The sequence below is a fragment of the Dromaius novaehollandiae genome, chromosome 16 (genome assembly GCF_036370855.1).
Source record: "Dromaius novaehollandiae isolate bDroNov1 chromosome 16, bDroNov1.hap1, whole genome shotgun sequence".
Lineage (NCBI taxonomy): Eukaryota > Metazoa > Chordata > Aves > Casuariiformes > Dromaiidae > Dromaius > Dromaius novaehollandiae.
The window spans coordinates 11965534-11985068 of NC_088113.1; the positions used below are offsets into that span (position 1 = coordinate 11965534).

The 19535-nt window shown below is 42.6% G+C and overlaps 1 protein-coding gene across 1 annotated transcript in view; it reads right to left on the reverse strand.

Moving 5' to 3' along the window:
* Nucleotides 1-426: 426 nt before the first annotated feature.
* KCNB1 (potassium voltage-gated channel subfamily B member 1) overlaps nucleotides 427-19535 on the reverse strand; it is a 140207-nt gene continuing 121098 nt past the window's right edge. Inside the window, exon 3 of the mRNA XM_026106549.2 lies at nucleotides 427-7130. Coding sequence (XP_025962334.1) covers nucleotides 5097-7130 — 2034 coding nt within the window. The 3' untranslated portion in view covers nucleotides 427-5096. The remainder of the gene's footprint in view (nucleotides 7131-19535) is intronic.

Consider the following 19535-nt stretch of genomic DNA (forward strand, 5'->3'; position numbering starts at 1 on the left):
AGAACATCTAAGTTTCCATATCCAGTCCCTGGATATTTTTAAGTACCACAAACAGGAAAATACAAAAACATGACAACATCAGACAAACTCAGCGACCTTTCGCAGACGCACTTCCAGGAGGGATGTTGCAGGTGTTTTCAGAATGGAAAAATAATAACAAAAAGGTTGGGGGATCGGCTATGTAAATGAAGAACAGGAAAGCATCTAATATATTATTCTGTAATACAAAAAGAAGAAATCTGACTTGATTGCCCTATTATAAATTTGCTAAAAATACAGATATATATTTATATTTTTATATATATATAATTTTTTTTAAATCTGAACAGAAAAATAGACTACTCTGGAATGCATGAAAGTCACATGACTTTTCCATACATCAGATACTTATAAAGCCAACACAATGGCAAACAGAAGGTACAGAGGTAACTAGAACATCTGTACTTTATTCAAGAACTATTTAAAGCCATATTCTCCCCAAGTGGGTGCTTCTAAAGCAATCTAAGGTAACACTTGTTCATTTGGAGTACCGTAAGCAGAATGACTGAGAAAACATGAGTGCTTCGTGGAAGAAGTTGGAGCTAATTTGGAGTCGCCTGGGAAGTCCACCTCCCTGCGTTGCTCCTGGCTGAGCTGCACCAAGTCCGTGCCATACAGTCGCCGTCGCTGTGCTACTTTATTCAGCAGTTCTACTATTTGCTTTAAAATGGAGTGTTAAAAACTACTGGAGATCGTGTTGTGTGGAGCTTACCAACAGAGAGAGAACCTGGCTTTAGAGACCTTGTCTTTGTAATGAGTTTTAAATACCCTTGTTATTTACTATAAACTGTACCAGTCATAATTCTGTCAAGACATAAATATACAATAGGTACAAATATTAACAATACATTACAATTTTACAGAAGAGAATACTGTTTTCCTTAGAAACGTGTATCTTATTAGCTGCAAGGGAAGAAAAGGCTACAGTTTATCACAGCCATAGTTGCCAAAGAAACCAACCGCCTTGGATTTGTTTCTGAGTGACTTGCACAGACAAATATTCCCCGGCATTTGACACACGGTATATGTTCAGAAAGGGAATGTGCGTTCCGTTGGTTTTTTCCTCTTTTTTTCTTCTTCTACCTTTATAGACTCTCGAACCTTTCAGCAAATGTGGATTTCACAGGAGACTCTTTCGTTTTTCCTTAAGTGTGCTTAGGTGAAGTTTCTAAGAAAAGGCACTGAGAAATCTACTGCAATAAGTGACTGCTGTTTTCCTTTGCTCAAGGCTAAAACTCAAAGGATCTTTGCCTCCCGGTTAAGAAAACTGCACCCATTCCTTCCACATATATATATATTATATATATATATATTTATATATGTATTAAAAATGACATTAATGGTGTAAAATACAAGCAAGAACAGACATCACGCATACATAGTCCTTTCAGATATGATGTCTTCTGCAGCATTAGGTGAATCTCTGTCAGCTTGCTTGGTACATGATACACAGTAAATTCACAGACCTGAATGCCAAATATCAGTGATTGAACTGCACATTTTAGCTTGATGCAAGAGATATTGCATATTTTTCCCCTACTTCCGTGAGCTTTGGGAAACATGTATCAAACTATAAAATGAAATTGTCTTTCTAGTATCTATAGGATTTGGTGAGCATTATGTTTTCAAAGCACTGCCTTTCCTTTTGTAATGAGTACAGATTTAGTCTACCATAACTTTATTTTAGAGTAGATTTCCCAGTGCTTACATTATATATATGTGTATTATGCACACACACACATATATAGATACATACTTCATATTCAGACTTTATTTCATTAAAATAAATTAAACATACTTCCTTTTTAACTGGGCACAAAATGAGAGCTACATCTTCATACACAAATAAGAAAGAAATGCTCTTCAAGCATATTATATGCTTAATTTTAAATTATTTGCTTTCTATAAGAAATCTATAGGACTTTGGCTATTCAGACTTAAAAGGTAGATTTTTAATGATACTTTTGAATTTGGCTTTCAAAAGTGACTCAATAAAATGCTACTTTAAAGGTAGGACTAAATAGATGATATAAGGTGTGTGTCATAAGTGATCACACAAGGCAGAGAGAGGGCCTTTGGTTACAAGGAGAGTTGCACCAGTTGATTATCAGTTAAAAAATGATAGAATTGTTGATCTATACATTTTTGTCAGTGCCATCTATAAACCAATTGGATGAAAGTGTGGTAGATACTACACTATATGGCTATATTTAAATGTATTCACTTCTGTGACATGTAAAATATGACTTTTTCTCCACATGAAAGCATCAGCTCTAAAAATATTTAACTTGGAAATCACTATTATTTACTTTATCAAAAAAATGTTCCCTGATTTTTTTTTCTTTTTACATTTGTGCTGATGGCAGACATGAATGATCACTGAAACATAGAGATTACATTAAGACTGTTCTCTTTAAATTTCTCATTGCCACTCTATGGCCTTGGAAACCATAGAATAAATCAGTAATTAAAGCTTATCTGCTGGAAAGTCACTTTACTTTCTCATAATGACTCAATCTTAACTAGTATCTCAGCAATACGTCGGTTCCTCTAAGTACACTTGTATTTACTATGGCCAAATCCTAAAGTCCTTCACCAGGCAAAGAGCCCATTCAGACGAATGGTGGTTTTGGCTGAGTGAAGACCGAGTAAAAGCTGAGGAACCTCAGGAATTGGCCCTGCGTAAATACTCTGGAGAGTATAGTTTGCAAGCATCGATACCTTTAACTTATTTCGAGTACCTCCCGTGTAACTCTTTGCATGACATGAGGTCTCTTTTGCTGTCAGCGGGCGAATTCGTGAGGTCGTAGCTCAGTTCTTACTCGTGCCTTACCCAGGGTTTTGCCTTACTAGGAAGCAAGTACGACTTGCAAGGAAGTACCTCCGTGGGCTATGTCCCACCACGAGGGGATCGGCTGAACAACCGCTGCGTAGACTGAGAGCAGAGTTAATCCCAATGCGTATACAGTATTGTGCCGAGGAGAGACCTAACAAAGCTATAGTCATAACCCAGAATAGTTCCTACAACATATATGTGCTTATTGCTTTTGTCCGTACGTGCTGCGTTCACTATTACTGACTACAGACAGAAGTACTGTACAGCTTGGACGGACAGACATTTACATTCAGGACTAACCAACAGCTTTTTTTTACAATAGAAAGGAACAAAATGTAGCGGACTCGAGTGGCTTATGATCTTCCTCCGTGTGTGCATCCTCTAGAGTCCCGTTTATTAGCACGTTCCAAGACCTGTTGCATGCAAATAGTCACACGCCTCGGCAGGTACTCAGAAATAGGTTAGGAAACGCTTATTGACAGTTATTTACAATCGAGTTTTACAGTAGAAACAGATACAACATAAAATATTACCATCACAGTTATCACAGGACAGGTTGTGACTTGCTACGAGTGTGTAACAAATCACAGTCACGACAGGAGGCACAAATTAAAATAGTGCTTGTTTAAAGTGCTTGATTGTTACACTCTGCTATCCTACTCCAGCATTGCAACAACAACAACAAAAAGTCAACGTAAAGTGCTTTTCCCCCCCCAGTATTAAAAACCAAAGACAAATTATTTCCTACACAATTTGACATAACTTTATTGAAACAATAATATTTTAAAAACCTAGGCTGGTGGCTGCTAGTTCTGTTCATTTAAAATGGTCAAATCTTTATTTTTTTTTTGTTTTGTTTAAAAATGACTGGATGTTATTAAAACATCAGGCCTGATTCTCCTGTCTCTCGCGGCCGCTTTGCACGGGCACTGCGTGACTCCGTGGGCCGTGCAGGAGTCGCTCCTGCCTGACGCACCTGCAAGAGAGAGCACAGCCAGGCCTGGGGCGGGTGACTAACGAATCCCTCGTTTTGCATATTTATGTAACACTTGCATATCTTTCACTGCACCGCGCGCGGTGCAAAAAGCTTCAGACCGACTGGTTCCTCTCCTGCGCCGAGGGCGAGATGTTGGCTGACGCCTAAAGTCGGAGCGTGGGCAGGGAGGGGAGACCCCCCGGAGCCGTCCCGGCCCCCGGCGCCGCGCCGTAGGGGCCAGCCACAGCACAAGCGCTGCGCTCGGGACGCCCTGGCCGGGCAGGGCAGCGAGCCTCTCCCCTCGGCACGGGAGGGCTGCGGCGGAGCGGAGGAGCGGGGCGAGGGCACGGGTTACGCCCGGGAGAGGAGCTGAGCTCTCCTTCCAGGCCTGCTCCTCCCGGCCCCGGGAAGCAGCTCTGGCTGCGATGCCTCCGCAGATTCCTGCTTCTGCATGGCTCATTCCCACCTTCCCAGCGTGGGCTGCGCGTCCCCTTAGGGTCACGCTCTGGCCCTAGGGTAGCTATCGATTTTAGCAGAAGGTAAGTGCAAGTTTCACTACGTCCTAGGGGATGTTTGGAATTAGATACAAGTGGTGCAACTCACCCTGCTGATATTTCAAAAGAAAACGTCAGGTCCTACAGGATATTGTATTGTTAAATACACACAGAGCATTTTAATAATTGGTTTCTCTAGACCACTATTTGTTTTAAATGGTTTTCACCTGGATTTCCCATTAATGCAAATGTTCCCTGTTACCTTTAGACATAATATCCATCAGAGAAAGCTGTAGATGGGGAACAGCTGCCCTGAAGCAGTGAGCATTGTGTTTTTGATAGCTTTATACCAACCCCAGCAATTTATTCCAGAGTTCAAATCTGGCTGCCTTGGCATCCTTTATGGAACTAATGCAAAATGGATGTTAATATTTCCAAAAGGAGCTCTAGCGTTCAAGGGGAATGGATGGATATTTGGTCACATTGGCTTCACTGGACAACATGAAAGGAGATCAATGTGTGATCATGATTTGCAATCCTTTTTTCTGACTGGTTTGTAGCGCTTGAACTGTGCAACGTCTTTAGAGTTGTTTCAGAGAAGGACATTTTCACAAACCCACACTGGACCTCCCCTCAGACTTTTAGAAACAGGTGGCTTGTTTCAGCCAAGTTCATGCCATGCAGAAGCTCTTTTTGTGTTGACTGTAAAGACATTCCTTTAAACTCTCAGTAAGTTCTTTTGGAGCATGTCTCAGATGCTTTGATCATGTGTGTTAGCATGTCCTCCGCCACCTGGTAATACATGGACTTCTGGGGAAATGTGATTTTCTAGTCTGACAGTCTCCTGATTGCCCTGGGTTCTTCCAGTGATACCTTCCATAGAGTAAATGCAGTTTTGCCCTATGAGCTTAGGAGAGGTGGGTAAAGCAGCAGCTTCTAGATGGTTCTTCTCTGTTCTATAAACATTGTCCTTTTGCTTTAGATAACCACTGTTTGTAACATTGTACTTGGGACTCACATTTCCTGGGGGACATCCAGGAGGACTTGAATCATAAAGCAGCTGACCTTCATCATCTGTGTCAGCATCTATATATTTATGTATACTGGCATCATGGAAGTTGAAAGCTATGGCTGCCTGCTTCTCTGGTGACTTTGGGGGTGTTCTAGCACTCGCAGTTGTGTAGATGGAGGTTTCTGGACTCATCAGAGATCTGTCAGAGAGTAAGGAAGTATCTGTGGCAGCAGCAGCAGCTCCCCTGCTCTTGAGAGGGTCTGGATATATTCTCAGTACATTTGATGCTGGTACTAATGTGCTGGTGTCCTCTTCCATGAAGTTGACTTTCAGAGATCTTAGTTTTAAAGGATTACTGGCCTTTATGGAGCTTTTGGGACTTTCTATGAAAAAAGCAGAACAGTGGCTGCCTTCAGAGCTTGGGTTTATTTCCACAAATCTGGCACCACTCCCCTCCGGCCTGCTCTGCTCCTGAATCACATTAATGCCACCTTTGCAGGGAATGGTAGCAAGTGGGCTGTGGGAAAACCTCCCAGAGTCAGGGAACTCTGCAGCACAGCTTATGAAGCTGTCGATACTTGACATGCTCCTCATGTCAATGATCCCATCAGCACGAGTGGTCAGCAAGGGCACCATAGGGCCAGGAAGGGTCTCCATTTCTAGCTCTTCCTTTTGCTTCCCAGGCTGACTTGACTCTTTAGTATTAAGATTTGGCTGTGACTGAGTCTTTGCCATTTTGTTATACATGTCCTCTAGCTGTTGGACATTCAGGTGCTGGGGACTTGAAGAAGACCTGGCTTTTTCTGGAGATCCTTGTTCTTTAGTTTCAAAAGATTTACTAGAGCTAGTTTCAGAGAGTGTTCTCTTGGTCCATTTCCATTTGTTGGGAGATAAATGATTGTCCTGAACTTTATCCTTTTTGGCTATGCTTTCTCCATTCTTTTCAACCACAATGTCCATGAGTTCTATACTACGGGCAAAAGCATCCTTCATGTTCATGGAGACGATACTGCCATTCCTTTTCGCTCTTTCAAGAGCTTCCCTGCGCTTAATGGCTTTCTCCTGCCTCTTCTGCTCTTTGTAGAACTCAGAGAAATTATTGACAATAATTGGGATAGGAAGAGCAATCACCAGCACTCCAGCAATGCAGCACAGTCCTCCTACTATTTTACCTAAAAGTGTTTTGGGGTAGATGTCTCCATAGCCTACTGTTGTCATAGTGATCGTTGCCCACCAGAAAGAAGCTGGGATGCTCTTGAATTTTGTATCATCCTCATCCTTTTCTGCAAAAAACACTAAACTGGAAAAGATCATAATGCCCATGGCCAAAAACAAGATGAGTAATCCAAGCTCATTATAACTCCTCCTCAGTGTAAACCCCAAGGATTGTAAACCCGTTGAGTGCCGGGCGAGCTTTAGAATCCGGAGTATCCTCATAATCCGAAAGATCTGGACCACTCGTCGTACATTTTGGAACTGAAGTACACTTTTGTTGGATTCTGTGAGGAAGATAGTGACATAATACGGTAATATAGCTAGCAAATCAATAGCGTTCAACGGGCCTTTGAAAAACTTCCATTTCTTAGGCGAGGATAGGAACCGCAAGAGGTATTCCATTGTAAACCATGCAATGCACACTGCTTCCACATGGGCGAGCTGGGGGTTGTCTGTGGTCTGTCCGAATTCATCCACGCCTTGTAGTTCAGGAAGTGTGTTAAGGGACAAGGCAATTGTAGATAGTACAATAAACATGATGGAAATGATTGCCAAAATCTGGAAAGGAAAGAGAAAACAGTGAGTTCATCTCATAATATATTACACTATCATTGTCATTAACACATGGCTGTACTTCCAGTTAAACATTTGAAGACTAATTCTGCTCTTAGTTACATACAAGTCAGATAACCAATGCATCCTGAAAGGATTTAATTTTGGAAGCTGTTTTTAAGTAAATCAGATATATAAAGGAGGTAAAGCATCTGCTTCAACTCCTGAGTGTTCATCTCTGTGTATTCAAGGAACCTGTGCCAAGCAGCTGGGATTCCAGGAGGGCTGTGAAACAGTACACTGCAGGAGCTTTTCATTAACTACTAATTAGGTGCCCAAAGTCTGTCTGGACAACAGGCCCTGAAATCTAAGCAAGCAGGAATGCAGTTGTGAATGCAAAATTCATGCACGATATTGCCCTCTACTTAATGCATGGTTACATCTGTAATTATGGGTGTCTCTGGCTAATTACAGAGATGTGCATACGATTATACCATGTATAAATGCACAAATAATACACACTTTTAATGACCAATCTCTAATTTGAAACCTGATTGTCGTCGTGAAGGACACTAAAACTTTTCCAAGCTTCCTAAAGCATTTTGAATTCTGAGCTACTCTATGTGTGACTGAGTAGCCATCCTAGCCCCTCACCACAACCACTGGAAAGAGCAAACTTGTCCAGGCAAATCAAACTGTACAACTCTGAAACAGTCAAACAGGTCAGGTCCAACCACTGGAAAGCTCAACCACTGTCAGAAATCTACTCTCAGCATAAAGACCGCAATGAGAAGAGAAGGGTCTGCAGTCAGCAGCCTCTCTAAAAAAGAAATAAATCTGATCAGTTCCTGGATCACTAACTAAACGCAGCGCCAGAAAGAATACAATGCCAGCGTATTAGCCTATTTGCAGCTACTAGATGGCGTAGGCAGGCTGTCCTTCCATACCTGTTGCATATAGACTCTAATTTTAAATAGATTCACTTTCCTGCTTCCTTAAATACACTCTTTTTAAAAGTTCTTTTTGGGGAGGTTCTAGAGCTGACAGACAACTTAAGGAGCATTTTTTTTCTGCTGGTGGATTCTTTCTCTAACTCGTTAATAGGGTAGAAATATACCTAGTTTCTTAGGTTACTGCCAAAGTAGAGAAACGACTTCAAAACGCTTGTATATGTGACTAATGCTTTTATGTATTTATTGCAGTGTAAGCCGGCTCCTTATACTGGCTTTTTTTCTGCTTGAAAGAAAAGCAACATAAAGTCAATAGAAACCCATGGGTGTGATGGCTAAATGCACCATTAAACAATCAATTATGGAACCCGTGACAGGGCTTTTGCATCATGAATTGCAGATCTGACTAGCTCTCAGTCCACTTCCTTCCTTGTCTGTATTACTAGATTTTAGGTTTCCTCACAATGACATCTCTTAGCCAACCTAACCATGCCAGAATAAAATTATGAACATCTGGGGCACTGCAGAAATACACTCTTGCATGACTTCTCTTCAGCCAAGTCCAGCAGAGATATCCTAACTATCAGGAAATGTCAGACTTCTGAATATTTCTCCCTAAATGGACAGTCACTAGAATGGAATAAGCTATGGAGGCCTTGCTGCTGTAGGAGAAATATTCAGACCCAATACAATTTGGAAGCACCACAACCTTCTCTGGTAGACCCTTGCCTCTTCTCCAGAGACTGAAAGGTAGAAGTGTTCAGCAAAGCCTGGAAGCTTTCCTTGAATTGCATTAATATACCAAGCCTAAACTATGGCTTTAAAAGCAAACTCAGCACATGTGCTTTCAAAAAAAATCAAAATTTCAATTTCAACATTTTGATTTCAAAAAGTGTATTAAAATCCACTTGCTGTTATAGAAAAAAACCCTTCCAAATCAATGTATTAAAAGCATTTTCCTTTCAACTCACTAAAAATGTACTACATAACTCTGATTCATTCATGACACTGCAGACCTAGTAATTTAATCTGAAGAATGAAACTCGACTAGAAACAAAAATTAGCTTCATTAAACAGTCTGGTTTCAATGTCTAAGTGGGATTACATGGAACAAGTGAACAGAGTAAACAGCCTTCTATGCAATGCTCCAATACGGGGATTTTTAGAATGTCTTTACTTTCAGTTACTAGATTGTTACTAGGAAAAGAGCTGTGAAGATTCTTTTTCTTTTTTAAACATATTGCTTAAAAATAAATCTCTTGTTAGGAACAGAAACATGTACTCACTGAAGACAATTGATGGATAGGAAACAGGTAACCTCAAAATAAATATTAACAAGTGAGTGAACTGCGTGTTAGAAAGAGGTCATCAGAAGTACAGTCCAACTCAAGAACAATCAAAAGAAACAACCATTTAAGCCTATTCGTGGCTTATGTATTTATGTGGCTGAGCAAAGAGGTGAAAACTGAAGCAAAACTCACAGATACATTTTGATCCAGGACCAAAACCACTTTGCTTGGCACAGGACCAGAAAACGGACCCCTAGTGATAAAGGCGCAAGGGTCGAGGGAAGCGCGTGTGAACGGCGAGGGGAGGAAGGGAGGGCTGTGGAGCCAAGCAACCAGCAACACGCATGGCACTGCACAGGGCTAATGAACCTTCTGCTGTCTCCTCACTGCCTGCCTTCTCCGTAAATCTGCTGCTCAGACACTAACAACCCCACTGTGAACTTGTTGAAGTCTTAGCAAGTCTTGAAGTCGCACTTCTCAGCTGAATGAGCCAGAGAAGCTGTAGGAAAGCCTGGGGTGCAAAAAAATTTGGAAGAGCCCTAGTATGGGACAGAAAAGGGAGCAGGGAAGAGCGCATGAACTCCAGTTTCAAGCTCATGACAATAAAATGGAAGACAATAAAATGGAAGACAAATGCCTCATGCTGAAGCTGAGGGAAATTTAGATGTTAACTAGTTAAGCATGGATGCTTGTTTTTAAAGTAATTCTCTTGAAGACCAAACAAATACTGCTGAGAAGCAGGGAACCTGATTAACTTTCTAAGAAGGCTCTTTTAGTGTTTTGCTGCGATTTCTTTGTTTACTACTCAAGATTTCTGAAGGTGTTTGGGATGTTTTCAGTGGTAATTTCCAATTTCTTGCTGGGTTTTATCTCTGCCCACTATACACTGAAGGGCTTATTTGTAGACTTAGATGTACCTAGTATGTTTTATCTCCCTCACTTTCAATGTAAATATTAACACTCCATCTTTATTCAGTGGATGGCATCCAGCAGCAGTAATTGGTGTCAAACCTTCTGTTTCCTTTGATATACTTTCCTGCTTTGAAGATCAAGGCAATGCCAGATGTACATAAATTTGAGAACTAGGAGATCTGAGGGTAAAATTTGTTTTAGGTTTAGCAGATCTGGCCATGGAGCTAAGCAATAAAAAATAAGAGACATTTATCATTTCTCCTGCAAGTAGCAGCAAGATGTCACCTGTATTCCTCAGATACAGGTTTCCCCCTTGTTGATCTACTGCAATCATTTATCTTTAGGAAGCCCATCAAGCTATGAAAAACTTCTAAATATGAGTTGATGGTCCTCAGGTATTTGAAACACTTTTGAGTCGGAAAGTACAAAAACCAGGGAGGTGAAGCATCTCCAGAGAGGATATAAAGGACTCCTCTCCTTCTCTAAAGCACACCTTGCTCTGGTAGCATCCATCACCCCCCGCCCCCCCCCCCCCCCCAAAAAAAAAAAAAAAAACAACAACACCCAAGAAGCAAATTCAATCCATCTGCTGTTGCTAGCCTCCATTAGTGGAGCATTCAGTGGCACAGGGCTCTATCCCAACATGTTCATAATCTGATGGATATCAGGTTATAGAAATCACTGTCTGTCTAATAGGGTTTCCCATCACAGCCACACTGAATCTCTACCTTGGCAGCATTTGTGTTTTCAGAGCACAGTTTAAAACCTGCTTAAGTGCTGAGATGATGATGGGTGTGTGCTGGTGATCAGCCATGATGGACTTGGCTCCCCAGAAGGCAACAGAGAAGGTAGCGCGAGTTTGGAAACTGCTGTCAATGATGCGATATAGAAAGCTGAAGGAAAGACATTTATACCATCAAGAATGCCTCTAGAGATGGTCTGTGCTGCAGGTAGTCTTTTCATTCAATTCCCAGCTTTCTCTGATTTCTTTCCAAGCTTCACTTCTTTTTAATAGGAAAAGCCAATGCGACAAATTCTGGCTTGAGCAGGAATGATCCTTCTGCAGTGAATGAGGTTCCAGCTGCTCAGGCAGGCGATCACTTGAGAAGAGTGTCTATCATCCCTGATCCAGAACACTAACCTAAAACCTTGCTGCTGGTCAGCTGCTTAAGATGGAAGCAAGCATGGGGAAACAGTCTCCTGATATTGCATTAGTTTTCATGATTCTTTAAAAAACATGCAACACAGCCTTGTGCTGATGAAAGGCTTTGGACTGGCAATCAAGGAGCTGAGCACAGGCTCAAGCACAGAAAGGCGCCTAGAGCACAAGCTTGGTCTATTTTGCAAAAGGACCAGGGACAGCAAAGTTAAATGTCAGGGGCCTGTCAGATTTTTGTGAGTGCTGCTGAAATGTGCTTACTCCTGCTTAGCATGGAGCTAAGGCTCATCAGCCTCACTGCTGGCTTGTCTGGCATATGTCGACCGGCTATGGAGGGGCTGGGCCAGATGGCTTGGTGCATGGGAAGGCACCTTCAGTATCATTGCAGCACATCTAGAGCTCGAGTCAGATGCCCCAAGTCTGCAGTAGGTCCTATAAAATGTATAGCTAGAAACAGTAGAAAAAGCTTGCAATCTAAATTTTGGAGGCGTATGAAAAAGATTCGGAGGCACAAGAGGGTGAAATGACTGGCCCGAGGACCCGGGCCACATCAGTGGCAGAGGCAGGAAAAGAATCCACGTTCTTCTGACGCCACATGCCTGAGAGCTAATCTATGCTGTCCTTGCACAGGAGTCCATCACAGCTCATTAAAGGAGCCCTGACAGGCCAGGTCTTACTGAACAGGTGTCACCACACTACAGACACCCTGAACTGCTCATAAAGCTGATAAGACTCAAGACTAATCTTTCCCTGCATGATTTTCAGACCATTTCCTCCAAAAGATTGCATGAATGAAGCTGTGTAGCTCCCTGTTCATTGTTTCCATGTGTGCTCTTACATTTCACCTGTGACAACACACCATAAATTGTTTAATTGCTCATCAGGTACTTCTCTAACCATCTTGCAGAAGGTATTGAAGGGGCTCCTAATGATAGCACTGGCTTGTAGTGCAAGTCTCAATATATATATAGGCAGGATTCCAGAAAAAATTTCTCCTCCACTAAACTGACTGTTTTGCAAAGGTTTTTATTGAGTGAATCTCTGGATTTCTGCTATGGTTCCTTTGTGAAAGCTAAATAACCCAAGGGCAGGAAGGGCAAGGTTTTGAATGAATTTAAAGCAGTTGCCTGAAAGTGATTAGCATGATTGCACATATGGGCTGGTTATTACACATGCAAATGAGACAAGCAAGCTGATTATGTGAGTAAGCATACTCAGTTTCTGTGCAACTGCTGTTCCCCTAAGCAGAATGGATGTACCAGGTTTGCAAGCCACCAACCTTCCTCTCCTTGAAAACTAGGCGGGTAACATCTATCATACATCTTAAAGCAAATAAACTGCTGCACAGAGCCTGATCCTGCCAGCTGGGTGAGAGCAGCTCTAGGGATTCAGCGCATGGTCCTTAGGGGGGAGAGGGCTCCCACAAAGGAGACAGTCTGCTCAGGAATTTCCTGTCTTGCTCAAGCTTGTGGTAGCAGAAGTTTGTGGGCAGCAAAATTGGGCATGCCACCTTCTAGACAGAACAGATCTGGGTAAATTTTAGGCAGCAGGGATTAGCCCAGCATTTGGGTTTGGTTGTATTTATTGCTTGATGATGTGTTCTTTGTATTGCTAGAGACTAACTAGAGTCAAAGCATAAGACTGAAAATTTTCAAAGCTATTAAAATTAATGAGAATTTGCTGTCCAAATCCCATAGATGGCTCTAAAATCTCAGGGTAAGCATCTGAGATTTTTCTGCTCATGGCAATATGCCCTATACTTTTTCTGTATTCATAGTCAGTAATGAAACTGAGATAGCAAGGAGAAGGGGTGGTGTGTGGGAGACAGGAGGATGGTGTTTGAATATAGATCCAATATTCTTGGAAATACAATGAGGAAATTGTTATGTAATCAAGAAGTTCAATAATGGTTTTGTCTAATGCACTTTTTTAGCTCCATCAAGGCCTGCAGAATAAACTTGGCATCAGAGCCAGGTTTCATTCATATGCTCCATTTACTAAAGGATTTTTCCTGCAATCTTCCTGTTTCCCCAAGCAAGCAATATACTTTGAGTCAGATTGCCCAGTTCCACCCTGCTGCATCTATGCCAAACTCTGTCTCTCCAGGCTCTGGGAAATACAAAGCACAATGTATGTTGAGTGATATCCCACGTGCTCTGCAGTGCAGAAACAGGAGGAGAGTTCCTCAGTCTCCTCCATGCTTCAGTTCTGCACAGGGATAATGTCTCCTGCTTGTGACAGTTATGCATGTCTGTAGCGGTGATTGACGAGGACTTGTTTTAGGAAATGTCTTTTCAGTAGAAAATGCCTATATATCCATAAAATGAAACAGTTCCCAGAAAATGGTCAGTTCTGATGAATGTCATGTTTCTGACCATTAGGCTTGTAGAATGTTTTCTTAAAAAACACTGAGGCCATAAGGAAAGGTAGCACTTGCTTCTTGGATGACGACAAGATAAAGCTAAACTTGGGGATGCGGTGGCAAGGGAAAGAGAGAACTTGGCTTTGCTTTTTAGTGTGGAAGGATATTAAGACACAATAGCCAACTGTGAATCTCCAAAATCCTTCATCAAATCTTTAAGTCCTACTGATTTCTGTGGAATAAAAGACCATGATTGAGAACTTTCCTGATTGGGTGCTTTGCATGCTGTTTTAATGCAGTCTCAACAGGCCCCTTGGGACCTGCCTGCACCACAGGACCTGCCTTCTGGAGGGTCAGGGTCCTTCTCATAGCCAGCCCACTCACATCCCTACAGCACAAGTGACTGTGTCCACAGCCTGAGTGAGCTTAAACCCTTATATTCTTTAGTAAGCACTACTGCAGAGTATAAAACCAAAGCCAAGAGAAAACCATTTATATTCTCCTCTGGATATGTCCAAGTTCTTAATTTTGCCATTGCCTGGCAGAGCCCAGGTTGAATATTGGTTATAGCTGTAATGATTTTATCTGTTGAGAGAATAAGTCACTATTTGGTTTAAAGAAGAGTACAAGGCTGTTGCTGACTATACATCAATGGTTCCTTTACCTTGAGGCATCCAGAGAGCTGCTGCTACAGCTGCTGCTGACTCAAAGCTAAAGTAGCCAGAAAAGTAGCCTTCAAGCACATTTGCCTGCAAATTCCTTAATGCTGTTAAAAACATCTTTAGATGTTAGAGAGCTATCAAGTCCCATAAATTATAAATAGTGTCAGTCTTTCCTGTGAGCAAAGCTCAGATGCAAATGGTATGCAGAGGAAGAAAATGATAGGAGAATGAAAATACTGAAAAGACAGACTTCAAAGGCACATGCTGTCAATAGACATCAATACAGCAGTAGTGCTCAAGAAAAGATGAGAGGGGAGCATCTGTCCTGTTTCTGCTACTTTAGCATGGGGAAAATTAGAAAAGAAAACAAACACATGGTACATGGAAGCTGATTTTTCCCTTTTTTCCCCCGCCTCAATTTGCCTTCTGTCCAGAAAGACACTGTTTGGTAAAACATCTTTTATGCCAGAAGTAATCAGCATATATAATTATGGTGGATAAACTAAAGTTAGAGCAGGTTGCTCAATGCCCTGTCCAGACGAGTTTTGAAAATCTCCAAGGAGGGAGGTTCCCCAAGCGGGATAAGGGAGGATTCCATGACCTGTTCTTTACCTGAAAGACAGCTACAAAGAGACCACCATGGGGAAAACCCCAAGGACAACACAGAATATTTCATCTGCTCTTAAACCCTCTGCAGTTACCGCAGGAAATCAAACCCCAGGACTTTCCACAGGCACATTTAATTGTGAAAATAGTTCTTTTCTCACCCCTTGTTTCATTCCGTCTTCTCTTATGTACTTTACTTCCTACTTTCCTCTTTCTGCCTTAATTTTCCTCATTCCTCACCTGTCCAGGTTACCTTTTTTCCCCACTTTTGCCCTCTGTGGTCCTGCCAGGATCTAACATATCAGAGTGCTAGACCCAAAAATCTGATTCTAGCTAAAGAACATGGCAAGTCAACAAAAAACAGCGGATTGTAGCCTTCAAAGCAAGTAGGGGCAGGTGGCTGAATGAGGTGACCTACCGAGGTCCCTTCCAGCCTAAATTATTCTGTGGCTACAGGAGCAGAAGTGCTCTAGGATATCCGCTGTGGTAAGCAGAGTACCAAAGACAGCCTTTCCTGCCGAAATACTTGAGTCAGTTGAGACAAGAGGAAACTGGTGGAGGATTGACCGGAGTTATCTGCTGGTGACAGGACAGAGTGGCTGGGAGCTGTCTCAGCATTATAACAGCCCCTTATTACCATGTTTTTTGCTGGCACTACAGCAAACCATTAGCTGTGATCAAGGTCCAATTTCAGGCCACCTCCCCAGACAAAATCAGTGCAGATTGGTGCTGACCTCTCAAGTAGAGCTGCCTTTCCTGCTATCTATACAGCAGGCAGGAGCCCACAGGTTTGAATTCAGGCCTCCTGATAAAAAGCTAACTCATTAACCTTTGGCACCAGTCAACTCGTGGGAAGACTGCCCTTCTCCTGGTGCTTTTCTGATATGACACTGCACCAGAGAAGACAGAGGAAGACTCATGGAAGACTCATGGAAGACTCCTCCTGTCCCAAGCAGCCTGCTCAGCCTCAGACACTATTTACACGGGATGCAGAGTTTAAAGTCTTGGTGTTGACTGGAGTAGTTGTGGGAGGCTTTTTCTATGGTTAAATTCAATCAGCAATGTGCCAAGATAGCATGAAATCAACTAAATGTAATTAAGTAAAAATTATTAGCTTGATTGCTAAACCAGTCTTCCTCTCATGAATATGCATGAGAATAATTGATATTAATTCTTTTTAAATCTGAGGCATATTGGTCCTGCATACTGTAATGTGGAAGTTTTGGAAGAGTAAACCAGATCCACTGCCACTTTCTCACCAAAGGTGCTATCAGCTTTTCTGCAGGGAGACAGACCTAGCCATTGATACCACACTGAGATGCCACATGGCAAGGAAACAGTACTCAGGTGATGTTTTGTCTGCAAAAATGGTGACCTGTTTAACATTTCTTTTTCCAGAAGTGTGTTAACAGAAATGGCAAATCTGGTTACCAACATCAACCACACTAATGACATACTAAATACATAAGGAATCCTGGCAGGAATAGAAAAACCTCATAGGTTCAAAACCAATGGCAATTCGCTACACTTCATTAAATAAGCTGGCCACTAGCCCTGGTTAGCTGCCTGTTATCTTGGTGTCTGAGCACTTCAGAAGGGTTAGTCCTAAGGGCTGACTTTAGCTTACACAGGCTGCTGTACCTAGGCTCCTTCTGTAGCTCACGAGAGGCTTTTCCATCAGGTATCAGAGGTTTTTCTTTCATTCCCGGCAGGGAGGGGCCACAGAGTTTGGGCTGAGGCATTTTTGCTGCCTTACAAATCAGGGGAGAAGTATTCCTCCTTTGGTGAGACAAATCCTCTTGTCACATGGCTGCAGCCTGTGCAAAGAGCCCCCAGATTTGCATGTAGTTGTGTGCACACTCGCGGCCTGAGGTAAGAGGAGCTTTAGTGGCTTCTTGTATCAATGAGAAAACCTTGTGCTCACACGAGAGAATGCAGCTGCTTGTTGTTATTCCTTGCAAGTAGCCTGCAAAAAGCTGGATATTAGTGGCCCTCTTTTTACACAAGAGGTATGCAAGGCCCCTGGGTAACAGGAAACATCGAGGAGAACCCTCCAAACTCTCAGCAGCTTCCTACTTCTTAGCCCTAGTTTCCACTCATGAAATCTCTTGTTCACCTGAGCAGCATCTCTGCGCTCTGTAATGCCCGTACTTATCTTTGGGCTTGGCAGGCAGAGCTTGTACCAGACAGAAAGACTTTGATGTTTAGTCCTGGATGCATTTCCATACATGTGGATCTGTTCCTCCCAAGCTGGGCTCCCAGTGCTTTCTTCTAACTATGGTAGATCATAAGCGCTTTGTTAGGGCATTGGTACAAAGCAAGAGAAAAAGGGTTTTAATCTCAAGCAGATGGTTCTTCCCTTTGTAAGCACTAAACACTGGATTAGATATCACATATTTAGTAAATAGCAATAACTGCATACGAACCAAAGCAGTTAAAAAATAATCCTTGGCAATTAATTATTCATCTTAGCATGGGGCCTTAGCAAGTAGTAAATAGAGACAGGAGATACAGAATCTGTTTGAAAGCAATATAAAAAATAAAACAACTCTACATCAGCATTTCAATGAGAGAGTTTGATCTCAGCTCAGTAAAACAATTTTGATGCATTTGAGCTACAAATACATGAGATGAAACTGAAGTCTATGAGATGCATACTTACTGTTTTATTGAGCTCAGAAAAGCCTCAAATTCTTTCAAGTATCAGCTGGCAACCTGGGAACACTCATTATTCCTGCACCCACTGACTTCTGGGAGTGGCACGAACATAACAACCAGCCTTTCCAAACCGCAGGAAATAAGCACCTTCCACTCTGCATAACCCTTGGCTTTCTGATTGTTTCAAAATCTTTTACGATAGCCTTTCCTATGTCACTGCATCCCAGCCTGTTCCTAGCAGATGAAGTAGAGGCACATTTATGCAGAGGACTTACTTTTTCTTTACTGCCTTTTGCAACACTCAGGAAACCAGAGGAAAAAGGGGGCTGAGCAAAAGGGACAAGATGCAACACAGCTGGTTTTTATACTTTTCCTTGTTCTTTACAGCTGTTTTACTGAATTTGTGCCCTTCACCCTGATAAAAGTCACCTGCACTGTTTGAAGCATGCAGGTGCCCTGACTTTTAGGGAATACACACTAGAGAGAGGCAAGAGAGACGGAGGCAAGCTTTGCCATAAATGGCAGATGAACAGTGCCTAGGGGTGCATCACATTGTAATGCGTGTGCAGAATAGCAGAGACCAACATCTAAGATTAAGGGAAATGATACACTTTACTAGGCTTTAGAGTATTTATTTTGCCTTCTTTGTTTGGGTTTTCCATGCTAATATGGGATGATACCACACTGTATACTGGCTGGCAGGAATTACTCATGTCACGAATGTACTTGAAAAGCTGAGCCTTCTTGAGCTCTTAAATTTGAGCTGATTTGACTGTTTCATTATCATAGCAGCAGATTTTGGAATAGCCAAGCTGAACCTTACTTGAACTTGCTGGCTACATTAGCTCTGTTTTTCTGTCTCCTCCCCACCTCCATCCATGAATAATAAAAAACAGTATCACTTTTTTTATACTGTTGAGGCCGCCTAGTAACTGTTTGCTACACAAACACAGGCTAACACGGCGTGTTGGGGGAGAAGCGTACTAAAGAGCCCGATTTTTCTTTGCCAAAGACAGAACTTGTCATTCCAGGGACACGCGCAGTTTTGATGTCCTGGGAAACTTGGGATTTTCTGTTCAGCATGTGGTCCCTTTATCTCAGCGTCAACCAGACTGTGAGCGTGACAGCTCTGGGGTTTGCAAAACACATTCCAAGTGTCGACTGGGGCCAGGCCACTTTTTTTTTTTTTCTTGTTCTCCTGAAATTTCGTTACGGTTCAGCTGAACAGTCCTCATCTTGGCCCACTGCTCTCTCGAATGTTTTCATTTTGGAGCAAGGCTCTGGCTGATTGACTCGCACTCAGCTCCCCAGCCACTCCAGCGAAGCAGCTCTAACGCTGTTTGTATACTTTGATTTTGAGCGAAAGCTCTGCTTGGCCAGCAAAAAATAACCTTTCCCTCTAACTGCACGCAGGCCATGACGTGTTTAACTGCTGGCTGCGAGTGTCCCCGCAGCACAGGCGTCAGCCCCTTCCTCTCCGTGGTAGCCTCCCCCAGGGACAGAGTGGGAGGGCGAGAGCGGGTCTGTGAGAGACCGTGCGATGCAGCACAAGGTCGGACACGAGCTGCCCCCTGCGCTCGTTCAGCCACCGGATAATGCTCTGTCTCCAGTCAGGTTGCATTATCCCTAACGAGCTCTGGCAGATGCTCCAGCACCCTGCTCTTCCGGCAAGGCAAGCTGGTAAGATCCCACCTTCCTGAGGGCAGGGCTTAACTCTTTCCGTGTTCACTTGCTTGCCTTGCACCCAGAGCCCCTGTTCAGCCACGAACGCCACACAGATATGCAAACGTCCCTCAGCAACGGCCAGATATCA